General features: G+C 37.6%; 1 protein-coding gene across 6 annotated transcripts in view; it reads right to left on the bottom strand.

Annotated features, from left to right (window-relative positions):
- Window positions 1–23,192, bottom strand: part of MYO1B (myosin IB) — a 96,757-nt gene that overhangs the window by 3,756 nt on the left and 69,809 nt on the right. For 2 of the 6 annotated variants that reach the window (XM_029959519.1, XM_029959520.1), the window contains 14 exons: window positions 21,582–21,808; window positions 21,172–21,372; window positions 20,031–20,124; window positions 19,438–19,587; window positions 17,234–17,302; window positions 15,489–15,575; window positions 15,100–15,186; window positions 12,314–12,400; window positions 9,069–9,143; window positions 8,525–8,659; window positions 7,515–7,621; window positions 4,533–4,665; window positions 2,813–2,965; window positions 1,801–1,928 (listed from right to left, as the gene is read on the bottom strand). In XM_029959519.1, the coding sequence (XP_029815379.1) occupies window positions 1,801–1,928; window positions 2,813–2,965; window positions 4,533–4,665; window positions 7,515–7,621; window positions 8,525–8,659; window positions 9,069–9,143; window positions 12,314–12,400; window positions 15,100–15,186; window positions 15,489–15,575; window positions 17,234–17,302; window positions 19,438–19,587; window positions 20,031–20,124; window positions 21,172–21,372; window positions 21,582–21,808 (1,733 nt within the window). The remainder of the gene's footprint in view (window positions 1–1,800; window positions 1,929–2,812; window positions 2,966–4,532; window positions 4,666–7,514; window positions 7,622–8,524; window positions 8,660–9,068; window positions 9,144–12,313; window positions 12,401–15,099; window positions 15,187–15,488; window positions 15,576–17,233; window positions 17,303–19,437; window positions 19,588–20,030; window positions 20,125–21,171; window positions 21,373–21,581; window positions 21,809–23,192) is intronic. The other 4 variants (XM_029959522.1, XM_029959523.1, XM_029959524.1 and 1 more) reach the window with 2 other exon arrangements.

Here is a 23,192-nt window from a genome sequence, read left to right as displayed (position 1 = left end):
TACAGCCGATTTTCCCTTTTAGCATCCTTAAAAAGTCCTCCAGCGGAGGCCAAAAACTTCAAAGAATTTGCTCTGCAGCCGGAAACCACAAATCAAGCTGACGGCAGAGCTCAGGGGAGGAAGTGGCCTCTGCTGCGCTGAGCTGCCCTTCGGTCCCGCTTTCCTGCTGCACAGTCCAGACACTCAGGACTTGTTCAGCGCTCCCAGCCATGCAGGCAGGCAGCTGGAAAACATGAGCAGGCCTCAGCCAGCACTGCATGCCCAACGCTGCATTTTCCTAGACCCACTGTTCCAGTATTATACAAAGGGCGTGTCTCTTACTGAACACGCCCCTTCACCAACAGTATTTTTCTTATATCAGGTCCCTTCCCAAAAAGCAGTGTAGCGTAGCCAAAATAAGGCCACATTTTCTTCCCAATCTCTAGCTGTGCTTGTATCTAAACGTTCTCTTGCATGGAGAAGAGAGTTCTGCTTCACCATCAAACAGCTTAAAATTATTTAGTCTGGATATACTCTATACAAGCAATACGCACTTGAATGTTTTTAATCTGCAAGGCAAGAAACAAAAACATCCCAAAAAGCAAGACTCCCAGGAAGCAGGCTGTTTTCCAGACCTAAGGCAGGCAGGCAGTCCAGACTAGTGTAATGCATGCTTATACTTTGATTTAGTAGTTTATTCCTTTGTAGCCATCATTAAACTAGAAACTTATTGGGGATAGCCACACTCTTTTAGAGACTAAAAACACACACACCCTTGAGCAAATTAAATTACATCTGGCAACAAAGAACAAAGGAAAATGGCAGATGTCATTTTCAAGGAAAGAGCAAAATTAGCCTTTAAATAAATCCTTAAATCTGAACAGATACCAACTGTACTCACTACCATGACTCCAGAATACACACAGTGCGGTGCAGCCAAATAAAAGGTTCAGTTTTTGCCTACAGGAATTTTACTTCACTATTGTTAAAAGGCTCCAAATTTTCTTCTATATTCAAAATGAATAAACCCCCCAAATCAACACTACTGAAAAGAGGGGCCCTTCCACAGAACAAATGGAGTGCATGACAATGGTGGACTAAGTGAGGGACTCTTACTCAGCAAGCTTTAGGAATTCACACACACACACAAACACTTTTATTCCATGGCTATAAACACTGCAAGTGCAGTCCTTACTTAAGGCCAAAATATGAAACTGTACCAAGTAGAAAGAAATACTAATTTCAGATGTAAACTTTTTTATCAAAGGAAGCTTTTTAGCAACCAGGAAGCCCCAAACAACAATAGGTGGTTCAAACACCATCAGCAGGAATTTTAAGAATATGTTTTTAACCTTCAAAAAAGAAAAGGTAGAGCTTTAAAAACCTAAATTACTAGCGCCATCATTGAGTTGGGGAGGAGCTTTGCACTCTGTTTTGATTGTTTTCAGTAGAACTTGGCACCTAGTGTCCACTCTAATCTATAAATCTCATAGGAATTTGTGAACTTTTCACTCACACGCAAAACAGTTCTCTCAAATGCAGCATCTCTTAATTATTTCTACAGCAGCAATTCTGTTTCACAAGCCTATTTGAAACTTTAGGAAAAGCACATTTTCTCTAATGACTTTAAAGGAAATAAGAGACAAAATGAATACTAGAAATGAGTACACATTGAAAATTTGATCCTTCTTTACAAGTATTCTGTCAAGAGAAAAGAAGTATTAGCTACACAACAGTGTTTTGTTATTCTAACATTAGACACTTGACTTCTTAGCATGTTGCATTGGAGCAAATCCACTTTTAAGCAAACAAGAAACATACTCATCAGATATCTCAATGTTGAGCTTCTGTTTGGTTTGGCTGAGAGTAGTGCGGTAAAGTTTAGTGGCCATTTCAATAAGGTGATCGCTGCTGAGCAGGAAATCTCCTTTGGTAGCTGCTTCTGAACCCTGAAACAGGAAGGAAACTAGTTAGGACTACCAAAACCTGGAATATGACTAAATACCAGACAAGCAAGAAGTTCTACAAAGAGTCTTCTCTTCCCAGTTCAATGAAACAACAATCTTTTGTCTTGAAAGTTAAATAGGGAATGCAGTGCAGTGTAAATAGAATCAAAATGCAATTCACTATAAACCATCTGAGAAAGGTTAAAAAAAAATCCCTTCTGACACTAAAGGAGGGTCACCTTCATTTGTCCTACAAAACTCTAGTGTTTCCATGTCCACCTCCTGGATACACCACAGCAAGCTTCCAGTATTTGCAGAAATGAACAGAAGCAAATTACCAACACCAGTATGAGGATGAAGGCGGTGAGTATGAAAAGACACTGTATATAACAGTCTTCAAATCCATTTAAGCTAAAATATAAATGCCAACTTAATGATTTTAGCAGAGCAATGCTGACAGCGCAGTGAAGCAAATATAGCACTGAACTAAGCTCTTTAGAACTCAGTAACCAAATTAACTGCGCCTTAACGAGGATTTCTTGGCATCCCATAAAGAAGAGAGAAATATTCTACCAGTATATGTAAGGAAAACACTGCTACAGGGCACCTGAACCATATTACAAATGGAAAACTCTGATCCTGAAGAGGTTACAGTGAAATATGAAGTCTGATTTTCACGAGTAAAAAATTGTTCATAATGTAATAACTGTTCCCATTTGGTTTGAACAGTTTTAAATCAAAGCTTTTGCAAATATGACAAAGTTCAATAAAGTTCTAAACCTACAGGCTAACCACTATGATTTAGTGCTACAAGATATTTAACAAACGGGTTTTACATCACTGCATGTAAAATGGTCATATTCTTGTGCTATGAAGTTGTAACCAACCTCCTTGAGGTGCACTGCAAAGAAACCATCATTCTGGGAGCTCATGGACACTTTGGTAACATCTCCCAGTGGAACCTCTGACTTGATAGTTCCATTTTTTTGATCCGCAAGAAGAACGTTATTTTTGGTTAACAAGAAAATCCTGGATGTAGCCTGTGAAAATGCAAAAATGCAAATCATTATCTACACAAAGAGAGAAGTGGTCTTCACTGAGCACCTACTAAAGCCCCAAGGAGTTCATAGAGTTAAAAAGCTTGGCCCACATTAGCAAACATGAACATTTGATGCTCAGTAAAAGCTGCAGATCAGTTAAAATCAGGTCATATTTATTTATGTGTCTAATTATAGATTGAGAAGCTTAGCTCATTTTGGCACATATGCTTAGGTATAAACAGTTCCTGTAATTACTAGCTTACAGTTATAAAATTCAGAAAGTAAAACTCTGAAACTATGCAAATCAGGATAACCTCATTTCTCATGCTCTGTCAATCTCCAGGAAAACCAACACACTTTTTCAGTGATAGCTAATGCAGGACCAAGCCTCAATACTGACCATTATTCACCAAAACTGTGTTGCAGAACAACACAAATCACACAGGTATTTTCAGTGTTCTGTTTTGTCCTCCCTTTATCTATTGGCATAACTCTTCAGGAGGAAAAGCATTCATATTTTCAAATGACAAATATTTTTAAAGCATGAAATGTGTGTTCTTAAATTTGTCGCAGTAAGAAAGAGAAATGAGAACCTAATCTACATGCAGCTTTTTTTTTTCCTGTAAAATTTTAAATAATAAAATGTGGATTATAATGAAGACGTAGCTCTCCTAAGCACATGGAACCATAGCTCAATAATTTATTTTTTTTTTTAATCTTGAGAGCTGTAGCCTATGCAAGTACAGGAAAGATACTGTTTTCATTTAATTAGTTTCTTCTAAACTGGAAAATTAACTTGGCATCAACAACAGGCAACCTAATTTCACTCCTACAAATGCATAAATGACATCTACATCTGAAAAGTTGAGATCTACTACTTCTAATGTTTAGACAGACAGAGCGAAAGCAATTAAATTTACTAGAGTAGAATAATACTTCCTGTTTTAATAAGTATAATTTAAATGCAAAATGAGTTCTGTGTTGGCAGAATAAAAAAGTACCCACCATATTTAACAACTTTACTCAAATGATACAAGAAACTTGCCTCTTCATTCCAAAGAGCTCTTGATTTCAATCAGAAGACAGGCAAAGCCAGCAGAGTATGCCACTCATAATTTTAAGAGATAATAAAATGTGACAATCAGTAGCTTGAGTGACAGTGTGGATTTTGAAAGGTTAAGTTTTTTAAATACTTGAACAAGAATAATATTCTCTAAATGTTTATTTACTTCAGTTGGCAAACAGAAGATCTTAGCTGGGTACAGAGACTGCATTTAGTTGTGATACAATACAGTCTGTTGTCAGTTGATGAGATATACCATTTTTGTTTGAAAAAAAAAAACACTGAAAACTGCAAACCTAAACAAGATTTTAGTAATCTTTATCCAAATTTAAAACAGGTGTTTAAAACCACCAATCTACAGAAATCCAGCATTTCCAGTCTTGCCCTTAAAAATAGGCATTAAAAAAAAAAATCCTTAGACATGACAGAAATGAAGTCTCCCTCTCAATGTATTTATAACAAAAATTATCTACCCTTCTGGATAAAGCAATTCTGTTTTATTACCTTCCCATTGGCTCTGTTGATCTTATTCACAACTTCTGCAATAATGATCTTTTCATCCACGGCATCTTTAAGTTTTTTGTACTTGGGGTTCTCACTGATCTCCAAGTAAGCCCCTTGGAAGGGCTGTCCAACACTGCCCAACAGAAGGACAAAGGAGACATGAGTTAGATATGTTAACACCTCAGGGAAGATGCAAACCTCCTGACAACATCACAGGCTTCACAGAGCCAGGAGATGCACCAAATACCATTTTCAATGATTCTACACTGCCAGAAGCTTCCCTAGACTTTGACACACCCTCTCCCAGGAAAAGTGACTCGCTGCTTCATTTTTAGTCAGAGAATACTCTTAAGAAACCAGAAACCTCTGCTGACAATGTCTACCTTTTCTACCTGTTCACTCTGGTGTTGGCATTAATCTGTGCCACGCAGGCACAGTGTGTCAGCAGAAAATAACGTGGCAATTGCCACAAAGTAATGTGGATGTATCTCCCAGCATATTATCCCAGGGGAAAGCAGAAAGGAGGAGGGGTAAGAAATGGTAGGTGTATTAGACACAGAATCTTATATACATTAACAGCCCAGTGATGGTGAATAAAGAGAAAGTTATCACCAAAGACAGAAGAGGATGGTTTTTTTCCTTGCTCTGGAAACATTTTCCAATTAAATGAGCCAAATTGCTATGGATATCAGACACAAGTACATCCTTGCACATGCAATCAATTGTGATTTAAAATCTCCCAGTAACAGTCTCTGTGAAAATGGAAAATGAAACCTCAGTAGGACTGACACAGTATTAATACTGACAGGTAGACTTGAGTGAAGGACATGAACTTACCTTCAAGACCCGCAGTTGTTTGAAAAACAGGTAGCAGCTCTTTGTCAAGACCTGCTGTGCCTGCATATCCCCCCATCTTTATCCACCTCAGGGTGTTAAAGTAAGGGCTTCACTATAGGTTAAGAATTGGTGGATAGAGTCACTGCTTGCTTTGTTAGCAAGTCAATTTAACTGATCACTTTGATTAAATTACAGTCAAAGTACTAATGCAAAGCTTTGCCAAGACTAAAGCCCAAGAGAAACGAATATATTATGTGGAACAGCACTGCCTTTGCAATCTCTGGCACACAGGGAGATAAGATGGGAGAGAAAAGGAAGGGTACTGCAATTTTAGCATTCACAAAAAGTTCTTCTCTGTTCTTAAATAATTATATTATACTCAGAAAATTAGTGTCATCCTATGAATCATTATCATACTAACTAAACAGAAAGTTTATACAGTAATTTCCTCTACCCTTAGGTCAATTAAAAAAAAAAAAAAATCAACCCCCCAAAAAAACAACAAAACAACAGTAGGAGTTAATCAGCTCTGAATACCAGACAAAAAGAAATGGAAATAATTGTAAAAGAGTGCAGGGTGAGGAAGGCATTCCAAGTTTCTACCATGTTGGAGCTTTGGGGTTTTTTTTTGTTGTTGTTTTATTAATGAGCATTATGAAACCATAGTCACCAAAACAGTACATTCCTCGTGGACTTTGTCCCTAACCAAATGATGACAACTTACAATCTAAAACTGAAATGAATCAACAGTTACTCTCTATCACATATGCCACTTAAGAATGTCTTGGATGAAAATAACTCACATATATATATACTGCTTTATAATATTTCACTGTTCAGTGTTGGTGTAAAAAGTAACAAACTAGGGATATAAATAGAATTTCTTCCTTCCCAAAGAGCTCTACACCAATCAGATGCAGACTGACTAAAAGCAAAAAAAAACCTGCTTCCTCCTAGAAAAGTCCAAAGGCATCACCTTTCTCTTTTCCCAGCAGCGTTAAAAGGCATCCCAAAGCAAACAAGGAGCAAACCACAATCTAGCCTATACAGTCATTAAACAAGTGACCTACTGAAGAGAAAAAGAGAAACAAAACAGAAACATATATTGAGCCTATTACAGGAAAACGGGAAATGGCTCAATAAAAAAAATTACACAAACCAAAACCAATAAAACACACAAAAAACCAAGCAGAGCTTGTCCACACATGGAACTGCTCTCATCAGATTCCTGTTCCTCTGCTGAATCTTGCTTCTCACTCTACAAGTGCCTTGTTCCTACTGAGTTCAAACTATGGCTTCTAAGAGAGAACTCTCCTGAGATGGACAAGACCTTTGTTTCCAAGTAAAACACAAATTTCTAAGCTCATATTCACTCAAAAGTGTAAATCAACTTATTTCAAGGACATCAGATCTCTCTTCTGTCAGTTTCATTGTGTACATAAAAACCTGTATTCCTTAAATAAAATCAGATACTACTGCACTTTTTTGAGTAATGCTAGCTCTGTAGATAGCAATGACAAGAATTTGTCAGTTTTTAATAACTCAGTCATCTGACAAACAAAAAAAACGTATTTGCAGAGATTTCTCATTATTAAAGAAAAAAAAAGACTAAGATGGAAATAGCTTTTTTTTTTCTTTAAGTATCCTTTCAAAAACATATACTTTAATGTATGTAACTCTTACATTACCTAGTCTTCACCTTAGAGCATTATGGTGAATGTACCAAATTTGAACACAGGAGAGCTCCCTGGAGTGACACAGTCACGGCCTTTCAGCTCACTCTGCCTTTACTAGTTGCAGGAAACAGTGTGATGGAAACTAGGGGAAAGGGTGGGAGTTATTCCCTTCTGCAAGCTCTTCAAACTTTTACGATGTGAACGGGTCATGGGGAGTTAGAACAACAAATCATCATGGATTCTGGACATAAGTGCTTGGTACCACAGGATTAGTGGGCTGCAACAACGTCTAAGAAGCAAACTGAGGTCAATTTTCAGGACTGTAAAGTAAAATGATGGAGGGACACTGTCAAACAAGAAAAATGCACTTTCCTGCTTAAGATAAAAAGCAAAATCTTGCTTAGTTTCCTAAATCCATATAAGGACATTGAATTTATTGTACACTAAAAGCAGCAGAACCAGTCATTACCTGGCTGGATATAAAGCCTTCTTGTCCTTGAAAAGTTCACTTGCTTCCAGTTTTTCTTCATATATAAGCTTCTGCTGATCTGTGAACTGATCTCTGTACTTTTTACACTACAAAACAGGATATATTAAACAAACCATAAAATTATCTTTCCCAATCACAACAGCACCACAGACTAATGTTTGCTCATTGCTCAAGATGCACATTCTTTGTACGCTTCTGAAGTGACTCGGCTCCATCCTACATTGCCACTGTAACAAACAGCAGAGGTGTTTTTCTCCTCTAGATCCATTCTAGATGCTTTTGAATTACACCAAAAACAATATATAAAAGATCACTATTTTGGGATTAAAAGCACGTTGCACTTGAACATGAGCTTAATCTATCACATACAAGTCAATGGAAGACTGTGCTAAAAAGCTTCACAGAAACATACAGACAGTTCCACAACTGTGGAAGTTTATATGGACAGAGAGAAAATAAAAAAACACATCTGAGAGGATGAATTTTGCAGGCTCAGAAAGAAAAACTGTTCCTTGACAATTCACAGAAAACATACCCCCTCGAGGTCAGTAAAACGTCCCATCAGCACTTGTACAGATCTCACCATTCTCTCCATCCAAAGATCCAAAACAAATTTCAGCTAACCACAGCTCATAAGTAAAAAATTCCACCCAGCACTTCCAACGTTGGTCTAAGAGCTAGTCCCATTCCTAGCCATGGACACAAGTATTACAAGCTATTAATTAACAGACAACAGACATACTGCTTTACTGTTAATGTAAAAGCTGATGGCAGGAAGCAAACCTCTCTCCCCAGCCCCAGAAAGTTATATCCAGGATAGTTATATCCATTTCAGGCCAAAGATAATGATTGAAAACCATACGTCTTCCAAAGGAATAGAATTATCCTGGCTGGAATGGAAGGAAATACATCCTAAAAATAGGCCCTTCGTGAACTGTTGAAAATCACATGAAGAAGTTCTGTACAGACTGGATCAGAATGTGTCCTACCCTCCACAAATGGAAAATCCTCTTTAGTTCCTTGTGAGTTGAATCCAAGAAAAGGTAAGGCCTCGCTGGCCAGTTTTTATCTATTGGTGATAAAGAAGGCATCTTTTTCTTCATTTCCAGGAAGTATTTTTGCATCTGTGGTAAAATTGAAACAAGATGTTTTACTAATGTTCAAATATCAAGGTTATTGAAATATACAAAGAAAAGCAGATGCTCTGTTAATAAAAAGTACAGTTACCAAACTGCAACTCTCAGCTCTCAAAACCTGAATAGGGATTTAAAAAGCCAGGTATATTGAGAAATGCAGATTTATGTGTAAAATACTTATAGAAGTATGGCAAATACTTAGCACCATTTGTACACCTACAATACTATCACTATCCTTTCTTTACAATGTCAGAATATTAACTTGTCAGTTTTCCATATGGACATTTCCTTATGAAGACTATCAAGGCCATAACACAGCTGTTACATTTGATTGAAAATAAAAAAAAAACTTAAAACACAGAAAATGTACACGTGCTTTGTATGGATATATACATACAAGTCTCTGAAGGGTAAATTCATAAATTTTTCTTCCAGCATTGGCTCTGAAGAATTTCCTGTACTCTCTACGGACCTGGAAAGTTAAACAAACCCTCAAAGTGAGTACAAAGAACGGATTTGTTTGCACAGGTACTCTTTTATAAAGGTTTATGGCAGAAAATACTAAAACAAGCATAAATACATGCAAAAGGTTCTCTGAAATAGGAACATTACCTGGGTACACTTAAAATGTATGAAACAGACCATGGACCAAGAAGTCTGAAAGATATCTGGGCTGATCTGAGTTCAGCCATTTGCAAATGTAACAAGGAATCTGAAATACTTCCCTCCAAAAAGGCAAGTGATTCAAATATTGTTGAATTCACAGTATTAATCAATTTTCAATAGGCTTTTGCATAAAGTTGGACTGAAAAAAGTGAGGTACATTCAGTGATATAATTTTCTTGTGTCTGAAGTGATGCTGATTTGATGTTAATAACAGAGTTAACTGGTGAACTTTTCTGATTTTTCTCCTTTAAGATTCTTAATACACAGACTTTTCTAAAATAAAAAAGAGATTTTTTTTTTTAGAGCAGACTTCTGCATTAAAAAAGTTCTTTTCACACAAGCAGTCTTCATTCCAAGACAAAAATAAGATTTTGGTACTTGATAAGAGCAGAGAATTAACACAAAGGTTGCTTAATGTCAGCAAGCTTGATATTTGCTCCTAAAATTTATTTAAAAAAACAAAAATAAAAAAAGTGATCGGTGAGAATAATTTTTGCAGGTGATACTAATTTTTAGTATACACTTGGGAATGCAGGCTTCAGAGTACTTGTTTTGCCCCTTGTATTTCTATCAGTGCTGATTAGCACAGATCAAAATTCAGAAAAGGCAGTTTGAGAGAGCCTGACAGGTTTGCAGTTTTATGTGGCTCCCAGGTTCACATCAAGTCAACTGAAACATCCCCCAACTCTTTTTTTCATAGTTTGGCACAGTCTGCAACACCTATTATGAGTTTTGGGCAAAACCCAGAGAAAACATTGTGGCTTTGCATAATTCACCCCACAGCAGAATTTAGTGGTTTTAGCTAACTCCCTATGTGTTGATGGATTCTCTGTAACCAGAAAATAAAGGGAAACCCATAGAATAAAATCCCACATCAACTTATAGAAAAACAATTTCCTTGGCTTACCTTGGCACCCCTTCCACCTCATGATGACTGTCATGCATTTTAAAGTAAGTCAGCATTTGGAAAGCAAGAATCTGTCACCATTTTGGGATTAAAAACACCCCACAGGTAAACAGGTTTTGCTTGATTATGCATTAAGGTGCATCAACAAAACTGGCAGCATTCAGCTGTCATCATTCTATGCAAATTCAGCATAGAACTTTTTCCTCCTTTCCTTGTAAGAAAAATTATTAGAGTTCTTATTCACTCATTTTCTGTCAGGTTTAGTTCTCTGTAATTACTGTACACACTTTATTACTTATTCAGGGATGGAAATTAACACACTCAAAGTCACTCCAGCCACAATCATTCCAAATCTCACCATGTTCTCAGAGTCTCTCTTTAATGATCTTGCTTTATATTATTCTTTGTAAGCTGCAAGGTGTGCAAATTAATTTGGAACAAAGGGACTAATATACACCCACACATCCTATTGGTGCTGCAAGGAAGCTGCAAAGCAAGCACTGAGAAATGCAAGCTGCTCCAGAAAAGCCTAAATCTGCAAACTATCACAACGCTATTGAAATCTACTTATCATACAATTAAAAAAAAAACAAAAAAACCCCAAAAAAACAACAAACCAATAAACCCCTCAACAATTAATGGTTTGATCTCGATCATTTGTATCAGCTTTAAATCTTCAGCTTTATATGTCATGGGTGAAAATACTTTGCCATCAAATTACCTGTGCTAACAGTGATGTATTGGAATGACAGACTATGGCTGTATTCAGAAAAATCTGCGTATTTCAGGTGTGATAGAAATTGGAAATGCCACTTATATTATTTAAAAAATACATTGAAAACCACACCACAGACAGGCAGAAACATATTCCTGCTGTAATGCTCTGTAAATGTTTTGCATTCATCAGCTTTCATTTAAATGTTACTGCTTGATATAAAACGGCCTCTGAGTTCTCAGGAGGGACATATTCTTGTTTTAAAATCATAAAAACAGACCCACTTTGGCAGTAGTACCTGAAGTGTGAAAATGTGATTCTGATCTGCAGAATGACTTCTTAAAATGGCTCCTTTGTATTTTCCAGCTCTGGTTTCCATGTATGTATTGTAATGCCCTTTTTTTTTTTTTAAATACAAATTAACATGTATTATATACAATTCTATGTTTTCTAACTATTTTTCCCATTTCATCATTGTTTGGATGAATATAAGGATATGAGAGCTGAACTTTACTCTGTATTATCACATAAATTGTTCCTTTTATATTTCTGTAGTCTACAATGTCCCTATTAGCAGAAGGCACTCCCAGCCAAACAAAACTGATTCAGATTTCCGCAGCCCTTCAGGACTGCATCTGTAAAACTGTGTTATGTAAATCGTTTGGGCACAGACCTGAAACCTCTCAAGATGCCATTTTCATAGTCTATTTACAGAGCAGAACTACATTTTTCCAGATTACAGATGTGTTTTCTTTTGCCAACCAGTCCTTGAAAGCAATGGGTGGAAAACAGAAGACTTTTGTACATCTCAGTTTTTCTGGGAATTCATGGCTGTCACAAGGTATAGGTAACTGCATGCAATGCCACGCCCTAAAAAGGCTTCTGGATGCAACAGGACCTTTCATTAGCTTTACACTGTGCCCTCGACACCGGGGTCAGGGGTCTAATGTGAGCAGCAGTGAGAGTCAGACATCTCCAGTCCATTTCCCATTCAAACAAGCAGAGGTCACAATAAGAAAATACATCCTTGTAATCTTTACAGATAGGACCTTTGCCAATGTAGGTCAGGTTTTTTAAGTCAACAACTGTAATAGAGTCCTTTAATCTGACATTTGTCTTTCACTTGAAAACTGCAATTCCTGATATGGCCAAAAAACACCCGATGCCTAAATGTTGCTGTAAATGAGGCATTTTCAGCTTACGAATTTTTCAGCAAAGTCCATGACAAAATTAAACAACGGAATTCTCTGTAAAAAAAACATCCCTACTCGCGAGCCCACACAACTGCTTGAGTTAGTAAGATGCCACGCTTTATTGAGTTCACGTTGACAGATGGGAGTGTTTGAGAAAGTACCTTCAGTCCAAGCCAGTAAGCCCAAATGACTGCAACAGCATGCTTACGCCTAGCCTCCTCCTTCAAGCGTTTCAACTCCCTTCGAGCCTAAAAGGTTTAGATAGTGAACAAAAGAGACAGCCCGATGCAGGTAGCACATCAACCAGGAAACGGCCTCTCCCAAACAAAACAGCCAACTTAACAACCAAGGGATAAAAAGATGGAGGAAGAACAGCATTCAACCTTTAACACCCAAGGTGTCAGTGTGAATTGATGTGAAGCCACACAGAAGGTCAAAAAAGCTTCCGCTGCTGTTTAAGTGGCATGTACAGGTAAGAATTTTGTCTGACCTGTTACTATCAGCATTCCCCTCCTCCTCTTCTGTGCACAACTCCCTGTCAGTGGTAAGAATCCTGTAACTCGATTCTAATTGGAGAGCTTTGCCTGCAGTTTCATGATCAAAATGATGTGTATGCAAATCAAGACTTACCAAAATCTCACTACCTAGTCACTTCTTTCACTGGCAAGTGCCTGGGCAGAACAGAATCAGCTCTGAAACCACGTATGTCACGATGACTTTCCAGCATTGTAATGAGAGTTTTTATTCTGGAGGTTATTTTTTATATTGACCTTTATTTAAAAAAAATCTCCAGCCTGGTAAATGATGTCTAACTATGGAATTAAGGGGTAGAAGCCCCCAAACCTAGTGCATTCCTCATGCACAAAGAGGGAGGCACCTACCTACCTTTCATAAATAAATCATTCCATCTGAGGAAAGCAATGCGCAAAGTGTTCTAACCACAGAGGCATGTGTGGGCAACCTAACAGAATGCCACATTTTAGGAGATATCAGTACTATCTGATGACAATGTTCAAGTAAAAGAAAGAGTTCCAGCATTACAGGCTCAGTCATGGCAGCTCTCTCCATATATCTGCACTTGTCAAGTTACAAGTTATCAGACTTGTGCAGCACAGTTCCAGCCTGTGCCAGTCACGCTCCTCTGATGCAGCTGGAAAGGTTAATGTGTGTTAGATGTAGACTCTAAGATTACACTCATCTGCTGGGAAGGAAAGCTCCTACTACACAGCAATGTAAAAACAAGAACTATGCAAAGCTAAGTGTTTGCCTATCTTGTGAAAAGGAAGGGAACTTGAGTACTTGAGGCTCACTCTTGGGTTTTTTTGTTGGTTTTGGGGGTGGTTTTTTTGTAAAGCAAGTGATTTCTGACGATAACTTCTAGAAACTTTTGTTCCACATATTCCTCTGGAAAAAGATAAAGCATCACACCAATAAAAAGTCATCTCTCTTATCAGAGACTAATTGTTTTTCAAATATTAATTCAATTTAGATTATCATCCTTAGATATATATATATTATTATATTTCAACTATTTATATTTAAGGAATAAGGAGACAATTTTTCATTAAATTCCTGTGAGCCAATTGATAAAAATAATTACTAAAGCCATGTTAAAAATTGTCCAAATCTACTAAACATTTTTATGAGGAGTTTTAACAGAGTTAACACTATTGCATCCACTTTCTGGATGTATCTTTTAATTCTAAAGAACATCTTAAGCCTAGGAAAATAAATATCAATTCTGCAGTACTGAGTGATTTTTTGGTGAAAGGAACTCTGGTTAAAAATAAATTCTCAATGTATTGTGCTTAAACGAATGTAGAGGAAGCAGAGTGTCTGTCGAATTGTACAGCTACCTAAATATCAAACTAGAAGTGAAAAGTTCCAGAGGCTCTCTAGTATGAAGGAAATTTTGTACATGCTTGTTTGGATTCACAGGGCTGCCATTTCACTAGAAATCTAATAGATTTATATCAAAATAGCCAAGGTCAAACTCAGCATTATACTCCAGACGTAATTTGAGCACATTTCTCCTTCTAGTTGGCAAGGTGTTCTGACATCTGCCCCCTAACTTAAATAATAACTGAAAAATATTTTAAATTTAATACATTTACTGAATATGGTTTGCCACTAAATTAGGAATTTACTAATTGAAACCAATACATTTTTGACCTCTAGTGAGCAGCATTTCAAATGTTCACATAACCCACAACTACAGGCTGGGGATTAGCAAGAATCTTTCAGTGGGACTTTGCTTTTGAAAACAAACAGCTGATGCTGGAATTCCTGGGATTTTTCTAGGGCTGTAAGTTTAGAATTGCAAACTAACATCATTTTCTGCTAAAAGATCAGCTCATAAAATTGTGCTTTACTTGTACTTACTGAAATTTTCTTACTGGTTCAAATCACAGTCAGAGAATCAATTAAACCAATTAAAACTAAAATTTAAAAAAATAGCGTTGTTTTGAACTTGTAGATGAAGACTGTGCATGATGCAGATTATACAGCCTGGTGAAAATCTCAATTGGATCACTAACACAGTGTCACTGAAAGCATTTGTTGGGGGCTGGGGGGGAAGACACCAAAAAACCCCGACCTTCTCCCCCCACAAATCATGCTTTGCATATTCACATGTAGTTAAATGCATTCCCTAATTTGAGAATACTGTAGTCTAGTCATTTTTAATCTAGTCTAATGGCTTGTTAGTGCAAATCTTTACTTGGTTGCCATGCAAAAATTTCCTACTCTACAAAAAAAAAACAAACTGGCATACAGAATGCTATCAGATTTATTAAGGGTGGCATGAATGGAAATGGAAGGAATCGATGATCATGCTCTATTATTTAAGAGTGAATTGTATTAGTCGTTAATTCTCACTATTTAGTACTAATTAAATGTTGATATTGTTGGGTAATGAAGGGTGGCATGTGATTTGTGCATGAAGTACCTTATATCCAAGCCAGCAAGCCCAAATAACAGCAATAGCATGTTTATTTCTAGCCTCCTCTTTCAGTCGTCTCAGTTCCCCTCGTGCCTGTGATGCATTTGAAAATAGGATATAGAGAAGCTTAGGAAAGAAAAGGTTACTGCAAGTTCCCACTGGTGCAAGAAAGAAAGAAAGAAAACCAGTCACTACAAACAGCAAATATTAAAGCGTGTCCCAGCTTCCCAGGCTGCGGTAGCTAAAACGTGTTAGCAGCAAAGAGAAACCAAAAAAAAAAAACAGTATAAGCAGTAAGAGCAGTTTAAGCCACTGCAAATATTCACAGATAACCATCCTGAAGGGCCTTCTTCATTCCATACATTTAAAGGCACAGTTTATTGCCCTGTTCTCACCTGGGTACCATGCCAATAGGCAGCAATTATCGTGACAGCCTCGTTACAGCGCTTCAGATGCTTAAGTTCCCGAAGAAGTTTCCGAGCCTGCAGACAATTGAAAACATTATTTTACTAATTTTTATGATTCTAAACTAAGGCACTGCAACCTGTAAATCTAGGCAAAACCGAAAAACAACACCTCCAAATCCTCAAACAAATACTGTCACAAATGGCACACAGCATAACATCTGCTGTTCTAGGGAGGATTCTGTGCACGTGAGAAAGCTTGGGACTGGCATCTCAGGGCATCTTAATTCAATGTTTAGTTTTCTCCCAGATTTGCTGCATTATTTGAGATATCTATATGTCTGTTTGCACAATGGCAACAATACTTCTTCTCCACACCGCAAATGTCTTACCCATTTAGACTGCAATAAAGAATAAATCACAAGTAAATTGCCTGGCTTTAGGTCACACTAAAGGCTGCTGTCATACCAGGCTCTCATGCACAGTAATGCTTCTGCAAAAGAGCTTGTTCTCCGATGGCAAACAGAAAACCATAACTCAAGATGATGCTTTTAACCCAGTTTTCTTCAAATAACACTCATGGGAAAAGACAGCACATCAATAGAAAGACCGAAAGGATATTTTTAACTCATTTAAACAAAATAATAAAGACAAAGTAAAAATCAAGAAAAATAGCAAAATCAAATTACTCTAGCTTATTACTGGCAAACTTTAAAGCCTTCCAGGCAGGAGAGGGCTGTTTACACCAATAGCTAGAAACTGCAGCCCCTTCCCTGTCTGACAGGAAGGAAACTGGCTCCAGAACTAAAGGCAGTTCTCTATTCCTTAAATAGAGGGGACAGACACCTTTAGCAGGGTAGAGAAGAGTTAATAAGAAAACAGAGGAGCCCAAGGTCATTTTTTCTGAAGCTGGACAGCAACAGTTGCTTTGAGCACTGTGGCTGCTTTCATGTGAGCTGTTAACCTCATTTTTACCTCTTATTAAAGCATCACTCCTTAAATCTCTACAGTGACTGCAGAATTATCCCTTCACAAAGTACAAACCTCTCAGAGAAGAAGCAAAGTTATAGCAAATTGAAGCAGAGGACAAGCCAATAGCAAATAACTACTTGTTCAACATTTACACTCCTCTTCTTAGCAGACAGAGGAGAATTGAAGGCTTCATCCAAGTAACATACTGCCCAGACAATCCAAACTCTTTATTTTAAACCGGTTTTCAATTTTTTTTTATTCTCTGAGAATCCTGTTAACTGTAAAATAACTGTCAATCACAACTTATTTCTTACCAAATCATTCCAGTGCTACCATTTGCATAAGACCAGTGGCAGAGTCCCAGAGCATCCTGCTTTGGAGCTGCTGGGCTGCCTGATTAGCATGTACCTACGTGTGCTCTGATCACCAGACTCACTTATTCACACTCAAGCCCCTGTAAAGAGGCCTCCTCTCTCTAAATTCTTTGGCAGAAGATGCCTCAAGGATAACCCAGTAGATTAGTGTGGTCCCAGAATTCCACTTGCAGTGTTTGCAGGGATTTATAGCCCCGGAAGCAAATGCAGATGTCCCAAACTCACCTCTTCTACAGCAAACATGAGTGCTTAACAATGGCTACAGCACACCCACAGCTCCATGGATAGAAGGCACAAAAGGCAGGAGTCTCAGAGCATTTGGAATGTGTTTTCTGACCTGCTCCTTACCTCCTCACACAGAGACAGCTGCAGCAGTAACAGGAAACTCACCTTCCATCCTCTGATGTAGGACTGTACTATGATAGCTGAACTCTTTATCTTCTGATACCTTTTTTGTTGCTGTATTGGAAATAAATACGTGATGCTTAGAACAGAATATTGCAACTGTAAAATACTGCATAGTAAACATTTCATTACTAACATTTGACAATATGCTTCAGGATAAATGTAAAAAGTGAATGACTTTTGACCGAGCAGATCAGAGTGTAGATTGTGTGTCCAACTCGAGGGGAAACAAAGCACACCAACAATGCTGCATGGACAATGTCACTCTCTGTTTACAGAAACACTAAGTTCATGGTCAGCAGCACAAATGCAGATTAAATGCTAACAGTAACAGCTTTATTTGTCTTTCCCACCACCAGAGTAGCACACAAACTGTCACAAATGCTCAGGTTTGTTGGCTAAGCTTTTTACCACCTTTTCATAAGACTTACGCTGTTCCTGTTACCCGCAGACCCTTTATTATACCAAATGCTGATGATAACTTAGGAACAGGAAAAAACCAAAACTGTGGATTCCTGAATGAAATGCTGGAGTATTATTCAAGTACGCTAGTCTGAACAATAAATTCCCTGGACAGGTAAACATTTTCCTTCTAAAAAGCTCAGTTCCCCAGTAGTCCAGTGTTTAGTGTAATACTAAGTTTGACGCACTTCATAACAAGGCTTTTATACTTTTTATACTTTTATACGCTCAGTCCACTTGATGACAGTCAACTTCTCTGTGAGGAAGCTGGAGAGAATCTGCTCTAGGCCACATTCATGCCATGACTGACATCTGTCATGCCTTGCAAGGGGACAGACAGGCAAGTGTCTGCAGATCCTTGAGTCAAGCCTCCAGCACAAGGAGTTGTCAAAAAGCTTTTTTCATGCAAGGGATCAATTACAGAACCTTCCAGAGCACAGTGCCTAACAGTCATGTTGGGTTAGGAGAATGGTGCCTCCCATCTACATGAAGAGGCTGAGGAGATGTCTTTATCATCACCTGTAACTAATAAGACAATTGCTGCCATGTCTCACCAGTGACCCAATAAAGGTTTACAGTTAAAAAATCCACAGTGCTTGGTCATGTATTTATTTTCATTTCTTCATATTTAAAGCTGCACCAATCTAGCTGCAGTAACTCCATTTTAAATTGATTAAGATTTCATGAGATCATAATGAAGCCATATGGGCACAACGCAATTCTGTAGCGATGTGGTTTGCAGAAGTGGTGCATTCAATCACACAGCTTCAGAGAGAAGAGTTTTTACAATAAAAAAAGCATTTATTCATACTTTTTCCAAATTATCTATATTTCCCTTTAATTATCCAAGAGAAGTGAACCAAATACTAATGGCTTTCAAGATGACAAACAGAAGTGCTTGTCAACTGAAAAACAGATTGTCAACTCTGCAACATGTAGTTTAAGAAGAGTTTTTTCCATATTTTATCAAACTTTCTGATATGCTTGTGCTATTCTCTAACAATAACAAAATGCAGCTGAGATGTTTAAGAATGGGTTTCAAATTTAAAAACAAATAAATGTGTTTTATCATATAAGTCAATATTATTTAGTAACTGACAAAAAGACATGGAAGAGTCGTATAACAGGGCTGTTCAGTTCATGGAACAGAACATCCAGTCCACAGACAGATTTGAAACTGCTTTAGAACTGTATCAATAATGATACTGAATTACAAGTCTTAGGAGTTATAATTAAAATAAATCCCTGGGATCCTCCAAAGCAGCATTCTTGAGCCTCAAATGCAAAGGTTCCAAATAAGGCAAAAATACAAAAAGGCTTAGGAATGACTGAATTCCACAGAACTGCACATGTATACTACTGAACATTTTTTACACATTAACCATATGTTTTGAAAGCACTGTAAATGTCAGGCAGCACATCATCTTAGATGAATGAAAAAGACTGTTCCCAGCTGGGCCACAGAAATCAAAATCCTGATCTCCCAGAGTTAAAAGACTCTGGTGAGCTTTTTAATTCTTTAAGAGCAAGCGCAATGTAAACACTTAATAGTAGTCTATAGAAATTATCTTTAACTGTCTTTATTCACACTATTGGTACCCAAATATTAACATAAAATTGAATTCTTTAACACCTCTCCATATTTATCAAGGAAAAATATCCTATGAAAGTTAGATGTATTAAACTATGAAAAGAACCCCCCATATTTAGTAAGGATAGTATCTTACTGCATATCTCCTGGCCCAGGAAGCAATCACAACCTGGCTTTTTTTCATTAACAAGAAGCGAGTACGGCACTTCCAACCTCTATAAATCTTTTCAATCAGAGTAGCCAAGTCCTCCAGCCGCTGCTTTCTCAGATCTTCTAGTTTGAAGAGCTGGGAGGAGGGGGGGTAGGGTTTTGTTTGATATTGGAAGAAAAAGAGCAGGAAGGAAGAGACAAGGAAAAAAAAAACCCATAAGCACAGATACTGTAAGAGAAGTCTCTTATTTACTTAAGTCTCCTCTCAGACACATTTTATTTTATTTATCTCCAGAGCTATGAGCAGATACACCAAGATTTGTGGCAGATACATCGTCACAACTCAGTGCATAAAAGTTACAATAAATTAAGGCTGACAGCTGTTGTAGAGTCTTGATTCACACCAATTTTAAGGGGTCTTACATTAAAAAGCTCCTTTTTAAATGCTACATTCACAGAGATATATCAAAGCACTGTAGGCAGAAGAATCTGTAGGAACCAGGTAGTGAATGATGCAGCTCATAACAGGCTGTCCTCATGAGAGAGGGCTGGATTTGGCAGAAGGCATTTTTCACTTACTGTTCTTGGGTTGCGGATGAATATCTTTGATCTACCAAACGAAAATTCCTCTTCAGGGATTCCCAGTTCATCAAACAGCACCTCTACTCCAGCCCTAAGAAGGAGTAAATGAGCTTAACAAACATGACCCCCAGCGCTGAAACTTCTTAGTTTACATATTCACAGCTTAATTCATGGAAATTAAAGGAAAGCATATTTTAAACCCTTAAATAATGCTTGACATAAGAAGATTGAAAACTTAACTCATTTACTCACTGGTTATTTAGCTAAAGGCAAGAATAATCACTGCAAAGATTCAGAAAAATGTGATGAAATAAGAGCAATTTTTATTTTACAGCATCAGCAATGGCCTATTTTTTTCCTCTTACATCTATAATTATTTTACTTAAAAGGAAAAGAAAAGAAAAAGGAAGGGCTCTCACACTTATGTCAAAATGTGGAACACAGACTGACAAGTTTGACAAATGCTAGTGTTCCACACTTACCAAATGCATTTTATGAACATTAACAGAAAAGAGGAGAGAGGACTTTTGCAGATCTTTGCAATGATTATTACAATGCTATTGTTATCACTGCTGCACTTCCACCATTATCTTGGTAACCTAAAGATTTAAAAACCTAAAGATTTAAATTGCAGCTAAAGATGTTAATCTATTATGAAAGAAATTTAAATCATGCTATTGGTGGTCACATGCGAAAAGAATTATTAGAAGCTTATTTGCCTACCCCGGACATTATTTGCAAAAATACGCGTGAATACTATGCAATTTAAAAGTATATATTTAAAACAATTGATTTGCAAGAGGTATTATCTCCTAAGTGTTCCCCAATCACTACGTAAAATCATTCTTGAAAGGACAGAGGAAGACTGTATGGCTGTCTCCAAGGAAATGAGTGCTCCTACACTTTGAAAGTTGGTTATTAAAGGTAGAGTGCCCTCCTGATTGTTCCAGACTCTGAGTAATTTTGATTCCACTCCAGTACCTTTTGCTCTCTCTCTCACCTTTTCTTTCAGACCCAAATCAATAAAGGCTGCAATATATTCATTTTGCAACGTATGCAAAACATTTTAAAAAAAATCAGAACACGTGTAAGACAGCAATTTCACTCAGGGCATTTAAGAATACTGCTGTTTACCCACCTGGCTGGCCCTCTCCAGTGGGGCCATGTCTGCTTACAGAGCATTTTGTACCTCTCCAGGCAAGGCTCGTACGCCTGCCTGAACGCGTAACCCGCCCTTCTGACCCGGACGTTCTCCAGGAGACCGAGGTAGCGGATCTGGTGACACACCAGGGCATCATTGAAAATGTGTGCAGCCTTTTTGTCATTTGGCTTAATGCACCTGGAAAAGGAAAACGAAAAGGGACACTCCTTTGCAGCACTGTACACGTCAACAACTGCTCTTGTGAGTATAAGCCATAAATTTCAATAGTATAAGCAATAAATTTCTTGTGAGTATAAGCCATAAATTTCTTGATATCCTTGGATATCAAGACTTTCTTTAAGTTCACTAAAAAAAATTCACCAAAGCTTTGCCATAGGGTAATTTACCTGATATAGTTTGGATTTTTTGTCTGGAGATTTTTCATCAGGGTAGCAACTGAAGCCTTGAACTGTGAACCCGCTGTTGGTGGTCTCTTTAGATTGATCTTAGCAGGGTTACCTTCTGGGAACAATGCTTTGATGAGAGAGTGGTTGGCCTTCCACATGGCCTGGGAGAGGTCACGGTACAGAAGATCATTATTTTTATCAACAAATCCTTCCACCTGGTACATAACCTGAAAAATAGAGAAGAGTCTCATTAGAGCAGGTTTTGAACTATAACATAGGCCAGTTCAAAACTGACCCAAGAAATTAATTTCTCCCTCTTTCTCACTATCCAAAACAAACAAAAGACATTTCAGCTCTCTTTTTAAATCTGACATTTGGAAGACTTTTTGTTGGATAAAATTTCTGCGAACATGCTACCTGAGAAAGATGAATTTTCTCATACTGCTAACAGTTCCCTGGGCTGATCAATTCTGGTTTCTGAAAGGGGACAAACCCTTCTTACATGGTAACTGATATACCACCACCTGCCATACTCCAAACCAATCTCTTTTTTATGGCTGACAAAAGGTTTTCTCCCTCTCTTTCGACTCACAACAGCAAAAATACCTTTTCCTTTCAAATTACTAATGCTTACATTACTTGCCTAACTGAAACACAATATGAAATATCACCTCTTGCTATTGCAGCAGCAAGCAGCTCACTGTGCAATCCTCAGGGGACTGTTATTTTAAAGGACTTCTACCAGGAAAGCAGTCCAACAACAACAAGCACGAATACAAAGGTCTGACCTGCAGCTGGAGACCCAGGAGGCATCCAGGGGAACTTCACGCAGATCTCGGATTGCTACTGGCTTTTTTAATTTTTGAGGGTAGGAAACTTATTTGATTAATTGTGACAAGTCATCTGGCTGGTGATACAGACTCTTCAGCTTCGTGATTTCTCAGTTCTGCATAGATATGCACTATGTACACAGAATACCGAACAAAACTAGCACTGACATAGCCATATTTTACACAACAGCAAGTCAGTGGGAACTCAGGCAGCATTTTACTTCGGAGAACATGTTTCTGGTTCCGACAGGTGTAGTAAATGCCACTACTGAAAAAAACCTGTTCGTATGAACTTACTTATATTTCATAAAAGGAGGGTCAAACTTTTGTTGTCCAGTGACTAGATCAAAATGTTCTCAGACGAGGATGGAAAAACAACATTCCTCCCAAAATAGGAGGAATTCACTGGCTGCTCTGCTGAGTAAGAGAATGCCCGTAACAATCGAGGATCCTCAGTGTCTGCTAAGGCACAGTTTGTGTGCGGTCCTTCCCAAAGTACTGGGGTATTTTCAATTCAATTTGAATTTTGACAACCAAAAAAATACCTGTGTATTAATCCCTGCGAGATTATATGCAGTTACAAAATCTTCCTGGTAAATACATAATGTTAAGTTAATGAATGGTTGCCTCAAAGACTGAAAGTCTGATATTTCCAGAACTATTTTGACTGAGCAAATTGTTGAGCTATTCAAAATTGTAAGATTGAGAAAATATTAAAAAGTATTAAGCAGTCCAAGGGAAATGAAAAACTTTCCAAATAGTCTCTGCTCTGTGAAATTAT

The sequence above is a fragment of the Manacus vitellinus genome, unplaced genomic scaffold (genome assembly GCF_001715985.3).
Source record: "Manacus vitellinus isolate BGI_N305 unplaced genomic scaffold, ASM171598v3 scaffold_20_pilon, whole genome shotgun sequence".
In the NCBI taxonomy this organism is placed as follows: domain Eukaryota; kingdom Metazoa; phylum Chordata; class Aves; order Passeriformes; family Pipridae; genus Manacus; species Manacus vitellinus.
This window is presented reverse-complemented; position numbering and strand designations above follow the sequence as displayed.